Below are 12,368 nucleotides of genomic sequence, written 5' to 3'. Positions count from 1 at the left end.
TTTCTCATCACATAGGGCTGTATTAAAGGCTCTGTGTATTTTCCAATAAGCTTAAAAAACACCACCAAATTTTACATGGATGTATGGCTACTCTATTTATTCAGCCCTGAAACCAACAGCAAAAAATTAAAAACCACACGTTTACTTTGAATACCAGAAGTGTTGAGTACATCATCAGCTGAGACACTTGGCAGTCTACTGTAATAACTATCAGCCTCCAAATCTTGAACAAACATCTACCTTGTTACTGATAAAGAAACAAAATGTTACACGTTACACGAGAAAAACGTTCTTAGCGAATACGTATTTTTGTAAGGGCAGAACATAAGGTTGGCAGAGCCTTCTTCATAGGTAAAACTATTTTAAGTACTGTGATGGCTAATGCAAATACTATACTGCTGAGGATGGGATAAGTATCTGAACACAACAGAAATTAAAGAGCAAGCAAGAATCCTGTAAGAAGCAATACAGAGTTTCCATTCTAGGTAAACTACTTGAAACTCATCCAGAAACTCCAATACTGGCACACAGAACAAGTCGCTCTCTCAACATTTAAGGTATAAATTGATTCACTTTTAGTGGATAGGGTCTATCAAACAGAAGCCACCACAACACTCACCGTTCTCGGTCTTGTTCAAGGGCTTTCTGTTCAGCTTCTAGACTAGCCTGCAGACCTGCCTGTTCACTGCAGCTGTTGTTCAAGGTGGCAAGCTTCTGTTTCTGCTCTTCAATTTCAAAGTCTATCGTCGAACGACGTTGCAAAGCAGAGTGCCTCCTTTCTAACTTGGCAACAGCTTGCTCCAGTGCCTCTCTCTGCTGTTTTTCCCTTGATTCAAGGATTTCTTTTTCCTTTTTCCGAACCTTTTCTTCCTGACGAGCTACGTTGGCTGTAAATTCAAAGGTTTCTTGAAGCTGCTGCAGTTGATTTGTGCTAGCTCTATACTGGGCAAGCCGCTCTTCTTTTTCTTCTATTTCTTTCTCTATTTGATAGAGAGTATTATCTAACCCTAACAAGCCTCTATCAAGGACTTCAGAAGCTCTTTGTTTTTCTTCCAGCAGAGCTGGCAAATGACTACTCTTCAGGTACTCAAGCTGGCGCACTTTAGATTGGAGCCTGTATTCTGCTGTCTTTATCTTTTCAACTTCTTCAGCCTTGAGTACAGCATCCACAAAGTTTTCATCATCTCTCATGAGATTTAAATGGTCTTCATGTGCAAAATTTAAGTGTTCCAGAGCTCTTCTTTCATCTGCTATTTCCTTTTCTAGGTGATCCATTTGTTGAACTAAATCTTTCTCCAAAAGAGTCAACTGTTCCAGTTGTTTCCTTTTAAACTCTACAAAATCATGCTGTGCTTTTACTAATTCTTCAAGTTTCTCATCACCTTCAGATCGGGCCTCCTTGACTTTCAAAAGAGATTCTCTAATATCTTCAAGATCTCTTTTCTCTTCTTCAACTCTTTGTACATCCCCTCTCTTCAAGAGCTCTATCATGACCTGCTTCTCTCGAAGCTGTTCTTCTAGATGAGCCACCAGCATCACCTGCTCCCTTTCTTGTTCTTCGAGTCTCTTTTTTTCTGATTCCAGCTTCATATACTGTTCATCTTTTTCCTTTTTAAGTCTTTCTAGCTCACGGAAAATCTGCATTTTCTCTGCTTTTTCATTATGATTAAGTTCTTGTAGTCGCTGCAACTCCTCTTTGACCCGGGCAAAAATTTCTTCCTGCTGCTTTTTCTTCTGAAGCTCTATCTCCTGTTGTTCTCGTAATCTCTCTTCTTCAAATTTTTCTTTTTCAGCCAGCAAATCCTTTAACCTGCTCTCAATGTGAACACTTCTCCGTTTCAGACTCTCTTCCTGTTTTCGAATCTGCAGCTGTACTATTTCTGTCTCTTTGCGCTGTGACTCTACTTCTTGCTGCATTCTTACAAGTTCTGCTTTGTCAGATCTTTGTTTTTCTTCCATCTCTTCTATTTGCTTCCTACAGTAAAACATTTACATGCAATACTTCAAACTTTTCTCTTTACTTTTTTCCCCAAAAGACAATATGTCCCTTAGAAGTTAAAAAGGTTTGGACAAGGATTTTGCAGTATGTATAATGCTTTTTTAATACTTTTGTTTTGCTACAGGTTAAGATCTTATGTTGCTTGGAAGTGACTCAATGCATGAGGCAAATGGTAAAGAGATTCATTTTGTCTATTTCAATATTAGAAGTTGTGGATATATGAAGTTAAAGGAAGACATGTTATATAGCACCAATGTTGGTAGAAAATTAGACTGTACTAATTCTGGCAAATCCAATAAAAATATTCATAGAACACATCCATGCATACAGTGAAGAGGAAAAATATGTATTTTTATATATAAATATGCTCTCATATAAACAAACTTCTATAGAAGGACTTGATGAGAAATTTGCCTCAGTAAATTCAAGCCAACAGATGAATTAAAACAACATCTTTGCTTTAGATGAACCCAACTGAATTATTGACAAACAGAATTATAAGATTAGGAACAGATGTATTTGAGAGATAAACTACTTTAAGACAAACTATGATACCCTGCGCAATCTCTCTTTCAAAGGTTCCAGTGCATTCCAAATAAGGACAGATTGAGACTTGAGGTCACTATTATCCCTGTACTAGAATCATCTGAATACATGTAGAGACAACCTGCAAGTTGGTTGGTTGTTTTGTGAGAAGTTAAAGTCAGATAAATTAAAGCACAAGCAAAACAACTTCAGCACAATCTGAATTCAAGTCCTCTAAACGTAACAAAGAGGACAAACATCAGTGATTCTGTTGCATAATCTTCTGATGCATATCTTCTAATGCTTCAGAGTTTCAGGGTTTTTCTGAGTTTACTTAACTTAGTCCAACTACATAAAAGTTCTTTCAAAATGAAGCAAACAGTCTAAAGCAGAGATGGCAGAAAGTGCCTTTCAGCTTATGAATCTAATCAATGCTGTGATCTGCAGCAAGGTGAGAGCTCTTACTTCTGAAATCTTAGTAGGCATGATGAGCCAGAACAGTCAGCTCAGTTTGCCTGCTGACAATGATACTTTCTTTGTACTTCAAACTGATTTTGAAATAACATTCTGATGAGTATGACTGGTGTACCTGTGCCAGCACCACGATTTTATTTAAGAGAAGCAGAGTTTATAATATGAACTTTTCCAATCACGATTCAAACCAAAGGCAACTAAACCATAAAAAAGATATGAATAACGAATGTGATTTGCCATCCTGAGATCTATGAGAGGGACTTTTCATCAGGGACTGTAGTGATAGGACAAGGGACAACAGGTTCAAGCTTAAACAGGGGAGATTTAGCTTCGATACAAGGAAGAAATTCTTTACTGTGGGAGCGGTGAGGCTCTGGAACAGGCTGCCCAAAGAGGCTGTGAATGCCCCACCCCTGGAAGCGTTCAAGTTGGACAGGGCCTTGAGCAACCTCGTCTAGTGTGAGTTTTCCATGCCCACGGCTGGGGGTTGGAACTAGATGATCTTTAGGTCCTTTCCAACTCAAACCATTCTATGATTCTATCTTTTAGAATAACACCATGAAAATTAAGAGCAAGAGTAATATATTACATTTGTATATTCCATCCTCCTCATACCTTTATGTCTGGTATTTTCTTTGCTAAAGGTCACAGTTAGCTACAGTTCAGCTTGTCTTTTACTAATCAATAAAAATGGACGGTTCAAGAAAATAAAACCAAAATCTTCATAGATGACAAAACAAAATAAAACTATTTGTATCAGGATCCTCTGCCTGCTGAGTAACATCGTGATTCCAAATTAATGATTTAAATGAGTCTATAATGTGTATATATGCACACACACATGTAAAGACCACAGAGAATAATGTTACCTTTTACTTTCTAATTTTTCAAGCTCCTCCCGTTGTTGTCTCTCAAATTCTAGCCTGATTTAAAAACAAATAAAGAACACAGTTAAAAGGTTATTATGTCTTCAACATCCCAAAAAATAGGAAGATACGATGCATTTCAGTGTCTGTTTTTAACAATGGTATAAATCAAAAGTTTCATAAAACTACTTTCCACAAGAACAGAAAATATCTCCTTCATTAGGGTTACAAATTAGGTATCATGCTGACACAAGTAGAAACAAAAAGTAAATGAATTCCAGGGGGGCAGAGGGAAATATTTAAAAAGTTAAACAAGACAGATAAATGATTAGCATAGCCTCTGCAAGTTAACTACATGCAGGCATGGCAATCAATACATAGAAATTTAATTTCTCTACCTTAGACAGATCGGTCCTTTTACAGTGAAAAGACTGCCATTGGAGGCAGGGGAAAACGGTGCGATCAATTAAGAAAGAAATTGATAGAACATATTAGCAGTACAGAATATTTAAAAGTCAACAACAGTTTGTATTATTAGAGGTTAAATTCGTTAGTTCCATAGAACATTCGTCACACTATAACTCACAAGTAAAATTTAAATCACTATTCTTTCTAAACATGCTTTTGAAATGCCAGTAATGGTTAAACTGATGCCCATCATCCTACGGTTTATTAACTTGGCCACTTCTGAGAAGGGAAAGAGGTATAAAATTATGCTAGGGCATGCTTGTAGTTGTTCTTCCTTTTCCTCCCAAGAAAAAGACCCAAACATTACTATGGTGTAATCAGGGCAACATTCCTGCGAAACACAACATTCAAGCACAGAACACAGTTCAAACCATTTCTCTAAAATAACTGGAGATTTTAATGTATTTAGTTTGATAAGGTTCTAAATAATTATGGAAGAGTATTTTATGTCATTTTTAATATCAGCTTATTACAGTTGTACAGAAGTCCTTCTCTTACTTTCATTTCCTTTGAAATATTTATGGATTTTTTTAAGGAAGTTTTTCAAAATAAATATTGAAAAAGCATAGAGAACCTGTATATGGACCGAAATATTCAACCAAATACATAAATAACCAGTTATTTCAGGTCTGCTGCAGCTTAAGGAGTTTGCAGGTTAGTGAGACAGTCCGTGCACACTCAAAAACTGCAAGACTGAACCAAAAGTTAACTTCAAGTATGAGGAACTGCAGTTTAAGCTGTCATGGCCACAATCACGTAGACAGGTTTTTTAAAAATCAGGTATTTTTAATATTTTTTTTTTTAAATCATACACACACACATAACAAAAAGGAACTGCCCTTGGAAACATGCAAAAATACACCAATAATCTACCATTTATAAAGCAATTTAAATGAACTTTGATTCCTTCATGCTTTGGAAGCATCTTTCTAACCATTGCAATTCTGGAGAAAGACTAGTTTAACAAATTCCACTTTTGCCTATTTCTCACAAATTCATGTAAAAAAAATGCTTTCTACAATTCCTAAGAGAGAAGCAAATGTAGATTTTTATACACAACTCCAGACATTCAGAGTTTTCATGTAAATGTTTCACCAAGAGTCCTTTCACATTTTCGTTAAGACAATGGCTAGGACAGGTACTATCTCAACATTACAGCCCAAGGAGACACGGTAACAACTTTGTATTTTTAATATGATCACAATTTCTGCAGCAGCAATGCAAAATCCACAGTATTGAAAGAGAACAAAAAGCAATCTTAAAGGAACTTCAGAAAGCAAAAGCTTAATTTAATGGTTACCAAGAGCTTTGGTTCCCCCCTCCCTCTTTTTTTTTAAGCTATACCTCAAAAGCTCTCACTTTGGCTGTGGTCTGCCTCTGGAATTCAAAGCTGTTCATTATCACTTTTTACCTAGGGCTTGGCTGACAAATGCCACTATATTCATCATTACTTCTGTCCAAAATAATAGAGACCATGGGGAATATAGCTCTGTTCTGTGGAAATGCAGATGTCCATTGGGCACTGTCAGATGTAGATCATCTTTGCTTATGCAGTTGGCAAAGATGATTTACAAGATTTCCCATGGTTGGTTAACCCATATTGAAGTAAAATGTTTCATACTGGCTAGCATAACATGCAAAACCCGGAGCAAAACTCTTTTGATATTTTGACTGTCATATAAAACACATAATTTGGCAAACATATTTTATATAAGCACAAAAATGGTAATGAGCTTTTGGCTTGAGATCTGATACAAGGAAAATGAGCCATCACAGCAATCAGTCTGACATAAAAAACAGGTCAGTGGTGAAAACTCCATGCTTTTCTCTGCAAGAAAATGTCTATAATACCTTAAACAGTGGTATCATGACAATCACTTTCACTTGACACTGAAATGAATCTTCGTGGTTCTCAAAAGGTTGATCAGGAAAGAGGAATGAACTATGAAAAAGTGATTCCTTCTTCAGTGAAAATGGCTATTTCACAAAGCCAAATATGGATCATCAGCAACACCCCAAGCAACAGCTTCCAAACACTTCCTTGCTATTTTAAAAATGCACATTTAATACATTTTAGACAAGTTAATACTCCTATGAAGAGAAGGGCTAATGCAGCCAGGTGTTTTACTGTCATGTAGATTCAATGGTGCCTAAGAAGGTCTGAGCTCCACTGAAGGCTCTCCTACCATGACGATATTCACAGTGCCTCTATTCTCTAAGGCACTCACACTGCTGCCTTTATTTCTGCAAGGCTAAGAATGATGCCTTTCATCTTTAGCTGGCTGCCTATTTTCTCAACGTATTTAGGAATTCTCCACTTTTGAGACCACTACCTCTGCAATATCTGCTTCAAACTGGTTATGGGGTCAAGGTTCTTTGAGGACAGGTGAGAATATGGGGTTAAGAAGCCAGTCCAAATAAAATAAATCTCAGCATCACCAAAAAAATCACTGGCTATAGCAAATCACTGCCAGTTTTACAAAGCACAGATGCAAGACTGATGTTTTCCAGTTTAGTCTATCTGTAATAAAAATCTTTTTCGCATAACCTCTACTCCTTTTATTAATGTCAGCACTACTGTGAATAGAAAAAAGTATAAGCTTGAAATTAAAAAGAAAGAAACACACAGATATTAAAGACTAGAATCCATTCTTTCTTCTTTTGTAGATCTACCACAAAGGAACTTAATCTGATCAGTGTTGAATTAAATAGACATCATTTTCCTGGAAAACGTGGCATATCTAGTGATAAGAGCAGTGTAGATAAGCTGCAGAGAAAGGAAGTCAGTTCTACTAGCACAGTACTACAGTAGCTTAATTTACACAGCACAAAAGTGTGATCTGGTACTACATCTGTTAGGAAAGACTGAGTACTGGCAGGACTACAAAGATGTTACAATGCCATTCAGTAACACAATTTATGAGATTAATTAAAAAACAAAACAAAATCCCCCATGCTAAATCCACGACAAAACCAAGGTTTCTCATGAGTGGTTTTAGAGTTATAGTATAATGTAGCTTACAAAAGGTCCACAAATGAAATCTTCAGCATAAATCTATGTGCAAAATTCTATTTTATCCAAAGCTTATTATCTGAATCAGTGTTGCATGACACCAGATTAAAGACAAAGACTGGGAACAAGCAAAACAAAGAATTTTGCATGTTAAGCCAAAAAATTATGCAACTGTCTCCACATATGGGAAATCAACAGCCAAACAAAAACCACACACACACCCCCCACACACAAAGACCACCCATCTGAAAACACAATTAAAGGTAACACTGATTTTCATATGGGAAAGATAGATACAGTAAGCAAGATCCATCATTTATCTGCTTTCAAAACAGCTGAAGTTAATATCCGACAGGCTTTTCTACCATTGACTGCTAAAAATGCTAGATCTTTCAAGCTGCTTATTGCAACCTATAGAAATTGCAAATTCAGCTACAAGTCTTCAGATTATCAATACTGAAACTGGAAAAAAAGGTGGTCTTGAAAGTGTTAAATTAATAACAGGCAGAAGGATAGTCAGCTACGGAAGCTGCACAAAATAATCCCAGAGAGAGAGCAACAGAATCTAAACCTACACCGCTGGTGGGCTGTATGCCCTTATGTTATGAGAAACTGACAGTACAATCTATAGTAATAAAGGATCATACCAAAGGACCACGTCCTACATTGCTCGTGTCTAAAAAATAAAAAATCCAAACCAAATTTACTACAGGATATTCCTTTCCATCTGCACCTCTCCAGGAAGCAAGATGCTCGTCCACGTCTAACACCTGGGTTACAATTATCCTGCCTTTGATACCCAGAGATCAGATTTATTGAATGTTCTACCCAGCCTGAACACAGTCACCACTCAGAAGAATAACCACTGCAGCACTGGACTTGCTAAGGAGCATTCCTAGCTGGAAGTACAGAGCTCAAGCTTTCTGCAAGCCATCTAACTTTTTATGAACACAATGCCATTGGCTTCAAATTATTACTAAAGCCTATATGCTTGGGGTCTGCTGTATTCAAAACATCTTCTTTTCTTTAACTTGCATTTACTCTAGCCGCTTGCTCTCCTTAAAGTAACACTTTCTGCAGAACTGTCTGTTTGAGATGAGCTCACCATATGATCAGAAAATCCCCTGTGCTGTCACAAAGGAGGAGATGGACAGAAAACAGTATTAGCATCAATATAAATAAACTTTAAATTGCCACGAAACTCCAGCGTAAGCTGAAAAGCTGCTGTTGCCAAATTGCTGTCCATAAAGATGCATCAGTTATGGAAGGTACTTTCTTTTACTGGTTTGTAAGACCTGGACTCAGCTAAACTGCAGTGCACACAGCAGAGCCTACTTACTTTTTGCAGCAACTGTAAAAAGCAGTTAAAAACAGTCATATTTGAGGTTTGCTGGGGTTTGTTTTGTTTTGTGGTTTCTGGTGTTTGGGAGGTGTTTGTAAATCGCTGATCTAAGGATGACACCTGCCTCTGCACTGCCTGGGCAATGTGTATTATTAGGTATGGCATCTATTGTTTTAAACATAGTTAAAGCTTCTGAAGATAAGGGTAAAGGTTTAGATTATGAATATGTAACCATTGGGAACAGTACTGTTTAATATCTTCATCAATGACATAGAAAATGGGATTCAGTGCAGCCTCAGCAAGTTTGCATATGACACCCAGCTGAGCGGTGAGGTTGACACACCTGAGGGACAGGATGCTGTCCAAAGAGACCTGGACAAGCTTGAGAAACAGGACCATATAAACCTCATGAGGTTCAACAAGGCCAAGTGCAAAGTCCTGCACCTGGGTCAGGGCGACCCCTGTTACCAATACAGGCTGCGGATGAAGGGCTTGAGAACATTCCCTCACCTAGAAAGACTTGGGCGTACTGGTGGATGAATAGCTGGGGTTATTGGTTGATGAGAACCTTAACATTACACATCAAAAGAAGCATGATCAGCAAGCCAAGGAAGGTGATTCTACCCCTCTACTCTGCTCTCGTGAGACCCTACCTGCAGTACTGTGTCCAGCTCTGGGGCCACCATCATAAGAACGACATAGACCTGTTGGAGCAAGTCCAGAGGAGAGCTACAAAGATGCTCAGAGGACTAAAGCACCTCTCCTGTGAAGACAGGCTGAGAGAGTTGGGCTTGTTCACGCTGGAAAACAGAAGGTTCCAGGGAGACCTTAAAGCAGCCTTCTAATACCTAAAGGGGGCCTGTAAGAAAGATGGGGACAAGGCCCTGATCTACCTGATGTAGTTGAGGGTGTCCCTGCTCATTGAAGGACAGTTGGACTAGATGACCTTTAAAGGTCCTTCCAATCCAAAAGATTCTATGCTACAATTCATGAGCTTCCTCATTTAGAAAAACATATGTAGAGTGATCTGCACAGTGTCTATGGATCAACCTCAGATTTATTGCTCACGAACAAGTGACAGTCATGCAGACCTGCATTCCTGTTTTAATGTGAGCCTTAAGCATAATCCTTACTTGTGTTTACAAATTATGCAGGACAAAGTATCTATTCCTGCAAGCCAGTTCACAAAGAGTAATTGAATGCAGGCTAGCAGAAAAATATCAATAATTAACCCTCTGCTTGTAGTTTATAGTCTAATAAAACACAGGCATGAAGTGTTCAGGAATATGAAGAATATTTCTCCTAATCTGATCCTCCATTTCAACAGCAACCGTGCTCTCATAATCACACCCAAAAATAGAAAATATAAGTTAAAAGAAGTTTTAGATGGGAAAAATGGCAGGGTTTGTAAAAAGTGCTGCATACACTGATAATTTCATTTTATTATTCATACTGTTCAATTTCCAGGAAAGCAAGGCAAGATGTTTGAAGAACTGATAAGGGAAAAAGAAGCTACAGTCCACTATACTTATCAGGGAAAAAGAAGAATTTGCGGCAGTCTATTCCATCAGAGACAATCAAGTAACTCTCCAGACTTTTTTTTTTCCCAGATAAATGTTATTGGAAAAATCCTTTTCTGTAAGATATAATTTGGCATTATCTGAAGAGTAAGAACTCCTTGGACAGGAAAATCATTCTTAAGCCCACTTTCAACTGGGCCTTGCCCATGCCATTATATTTTGCTGCAATTCTGAAAGACTAGAAGTGAGGCAATGCTGTAACAATCTGTCCTACTCTATGGTGACTGCAAAGTCCAAGTCCATACTGTGCAGCATAATGTAATTATTTATAACAGTATTGTAGCAGAGTAACATTATTAGTCAAGGAAAAGCCCAGGGTAGTTGATCAATAACCGGAGGTAACAAACAGCAGCCAGGAACACAGAAAATATAATACTAGAAACTGTCACTACAAGTTTTTAGATCGAACTCTTTGAGAAGGTAAACAAATAGAAAAATACACGTATAATTTTTTCCTCTTCTCTCTCATCTCTCTCTGAAAAACAGATGTAATATATCAGCAACTACCTCACCATCTTGAGATCTCTGTAGGTAGCTCAGCAGCAAAAGAGCAACAGTCACATTTGCAGCAGTGTTTTTACACATACTCACTGTATTTAAGACATTGTTTAACTTGAAGTTATTATTACTTGTGCAATCTTCCTAAATTCTAATGGATAAAGAGCAACTCCACAGTAAAACATGGGAATAAAGCTGCACTATCCAAGGCTATAATTCAATTTACAGCCAATCTTTCAAAAGCCCATAGGTGGTTAAAGTGCCTCATCTCATACTCAATTCAAAACACAGGCACTAGCTATTGAAAACAAAAAATTAGAACAAAGCACCATCAATTCTCTGTAAATCACTTTAAGAACACTGGTAAAAATATTAAAAACAGCCTCTCTGCAATAAGCAGTCTGTGTCATTGTAACTGTATAATAAAACTGTTTTCCACACCCTAACTTGGCCACATACTAGGAGGTATATAAGTGAGAACATAAGACATTGATTTCCCAGTCTTTTTATGCTTGTATTGGTATTATACAAATGCAAAAAAAAATTTTTTATTTTCAGTTTAAAATGCATTTTTCTAAGGAAAAATAGTTAATTCTGAAGAAAGTATAAATGTAAAATTCGCCATGTCATTATTGTGCTGAACTGCCTTGGCTACAATGCAAATGCTGTCTCCTGGACTCTGGGTACTACAACTGTCTATCAGTGCCCCTTCACCCCATTTTCTGACATGCCCTAGTTCAAACAACATTTCTGAAAAGTTCTGGCTTCATTCAGAAGCCCATTATTTAACAAGCATAACCTGAGAACAAAATATTGTCCATTACTGACATCTGGAACATTCAAACCACTAAAATGAAGAATGGTTGGAATTTTAACAACCACATTTTGGAATATACTCACCCTGGATTATAAAGCATAACTGCTGACAGGTTCTCACAGGATTTTGAAAGATCTGTCATAGACAAGCTGAAGGAAGACAGCAGTCCACTCTAACAACAGACCATAAAACAAATGTATTAGACGAACCCTGATGTGGTTACAAACTCTTCCTTTGTTTTTCTTGGTGAAATATTAACTAAAGTATGTGAAGCAAATTAAAAAAAAAAAGTTTTCTACAATAATCAAGGAATGTCTGTATGAGCAAGAAAACTGTGAGAAGGTTTAAATTTACCAAACACTGATTTAATCTCACCTTTCTTTTCTCCCTTAGCTTAGCAGCTTCTTTGGGGTGGTTAAAGCGAAACATATTGGTTCTTCCAAGTAATATAACAGCACCTGATAAGAAACACACACACCATTCACTGACAACATTCTGTATCTGAAAATGCCACGTAATTTTTCAGACAGACTATATAAGCACAGACTTCCATTAAGTAAGAACAAAATGAAAATGCGTTTTGACAATTCAAGTGTATGATGATGCATGGTCACAGCTACATTAACCAATCCATACAGTTTATTCCTTCCTATTCCTACTTAAAAAAAAATAAACAAAACATGTATGTTTACACCCACAAAGGTCTATCATGTTCATGCAGTTTAGTTAAAGAATAAATATAGGTAGAGGAAGCAGTTGCCCGAGTTCGATCTATACACCCTTCAA

At 37.3% G+C, this 12,368-nt stretch overlaps 1 protein-coding gene across 6 annotated transcripts in view; it reads right to left on the bottom strand.

Annotated features, from left to right (window-relative positions):
* KIF16B (kinesin family member 16B) overlaps window positions 1-12,368 on the bottom strand; it is a 143,375-nt gene that overhangs the window by 59,819 nt on the left and 71,188 nt on the right. For 4 of the 6 annotated variants that reach the window (XR_003991894.1, XR_003991893.1, XM_030489904.1 and 1 more), the window contains exons 16-20: window positions 11,958-12,040; window positions 11,666-11,754; window positions 4,263-4,295; window positions 3,868-3,921; window positions 620-1,975 (exon numbers count right to left, since the gene is read on the bottom strand). Coding sequence is in view for 4 of the 6 variants with exons in the window: in XM_030489904.1 (XP_030345764.1) it covers window positions 620-1,975; window positions 3,868-3,921; window positions 4,263-4,295; window positions 11,666-11,754; window positions 11,958-12,040 (1,615 nt within the window). In the remaining 2 variants the exon portion in view is untranslated. The remainder of the gene's footprint in view (window positions 1-619; window positions 1,976-3,867; window positions 3,922-4,262; window positions 4,296-11,665; window positions 11,755-11,957; window positions 12,041-12,368) is intronic. The other 2 variants (XM_030489906.1, XM_030489907.1) reach the window with 1 other exon arrangement.

The sequence above is a fragment of the Strigops habroptila genome, chromosome 6, assembly GCF_004027225.2.
Source record: "Strigops habroptila isolate Jane chromosome 6, bStrHab1.2.pri, whole genome shotgun sequence".
NCBI lineage: Eukaryota > Metazoa > Chordata > Aves > Psittaciformes > Psittacidae > Strigops > Strigops habroptila.
This window is presented reverse-complemented; position numbering and strand designations above follow the sequence as displayed.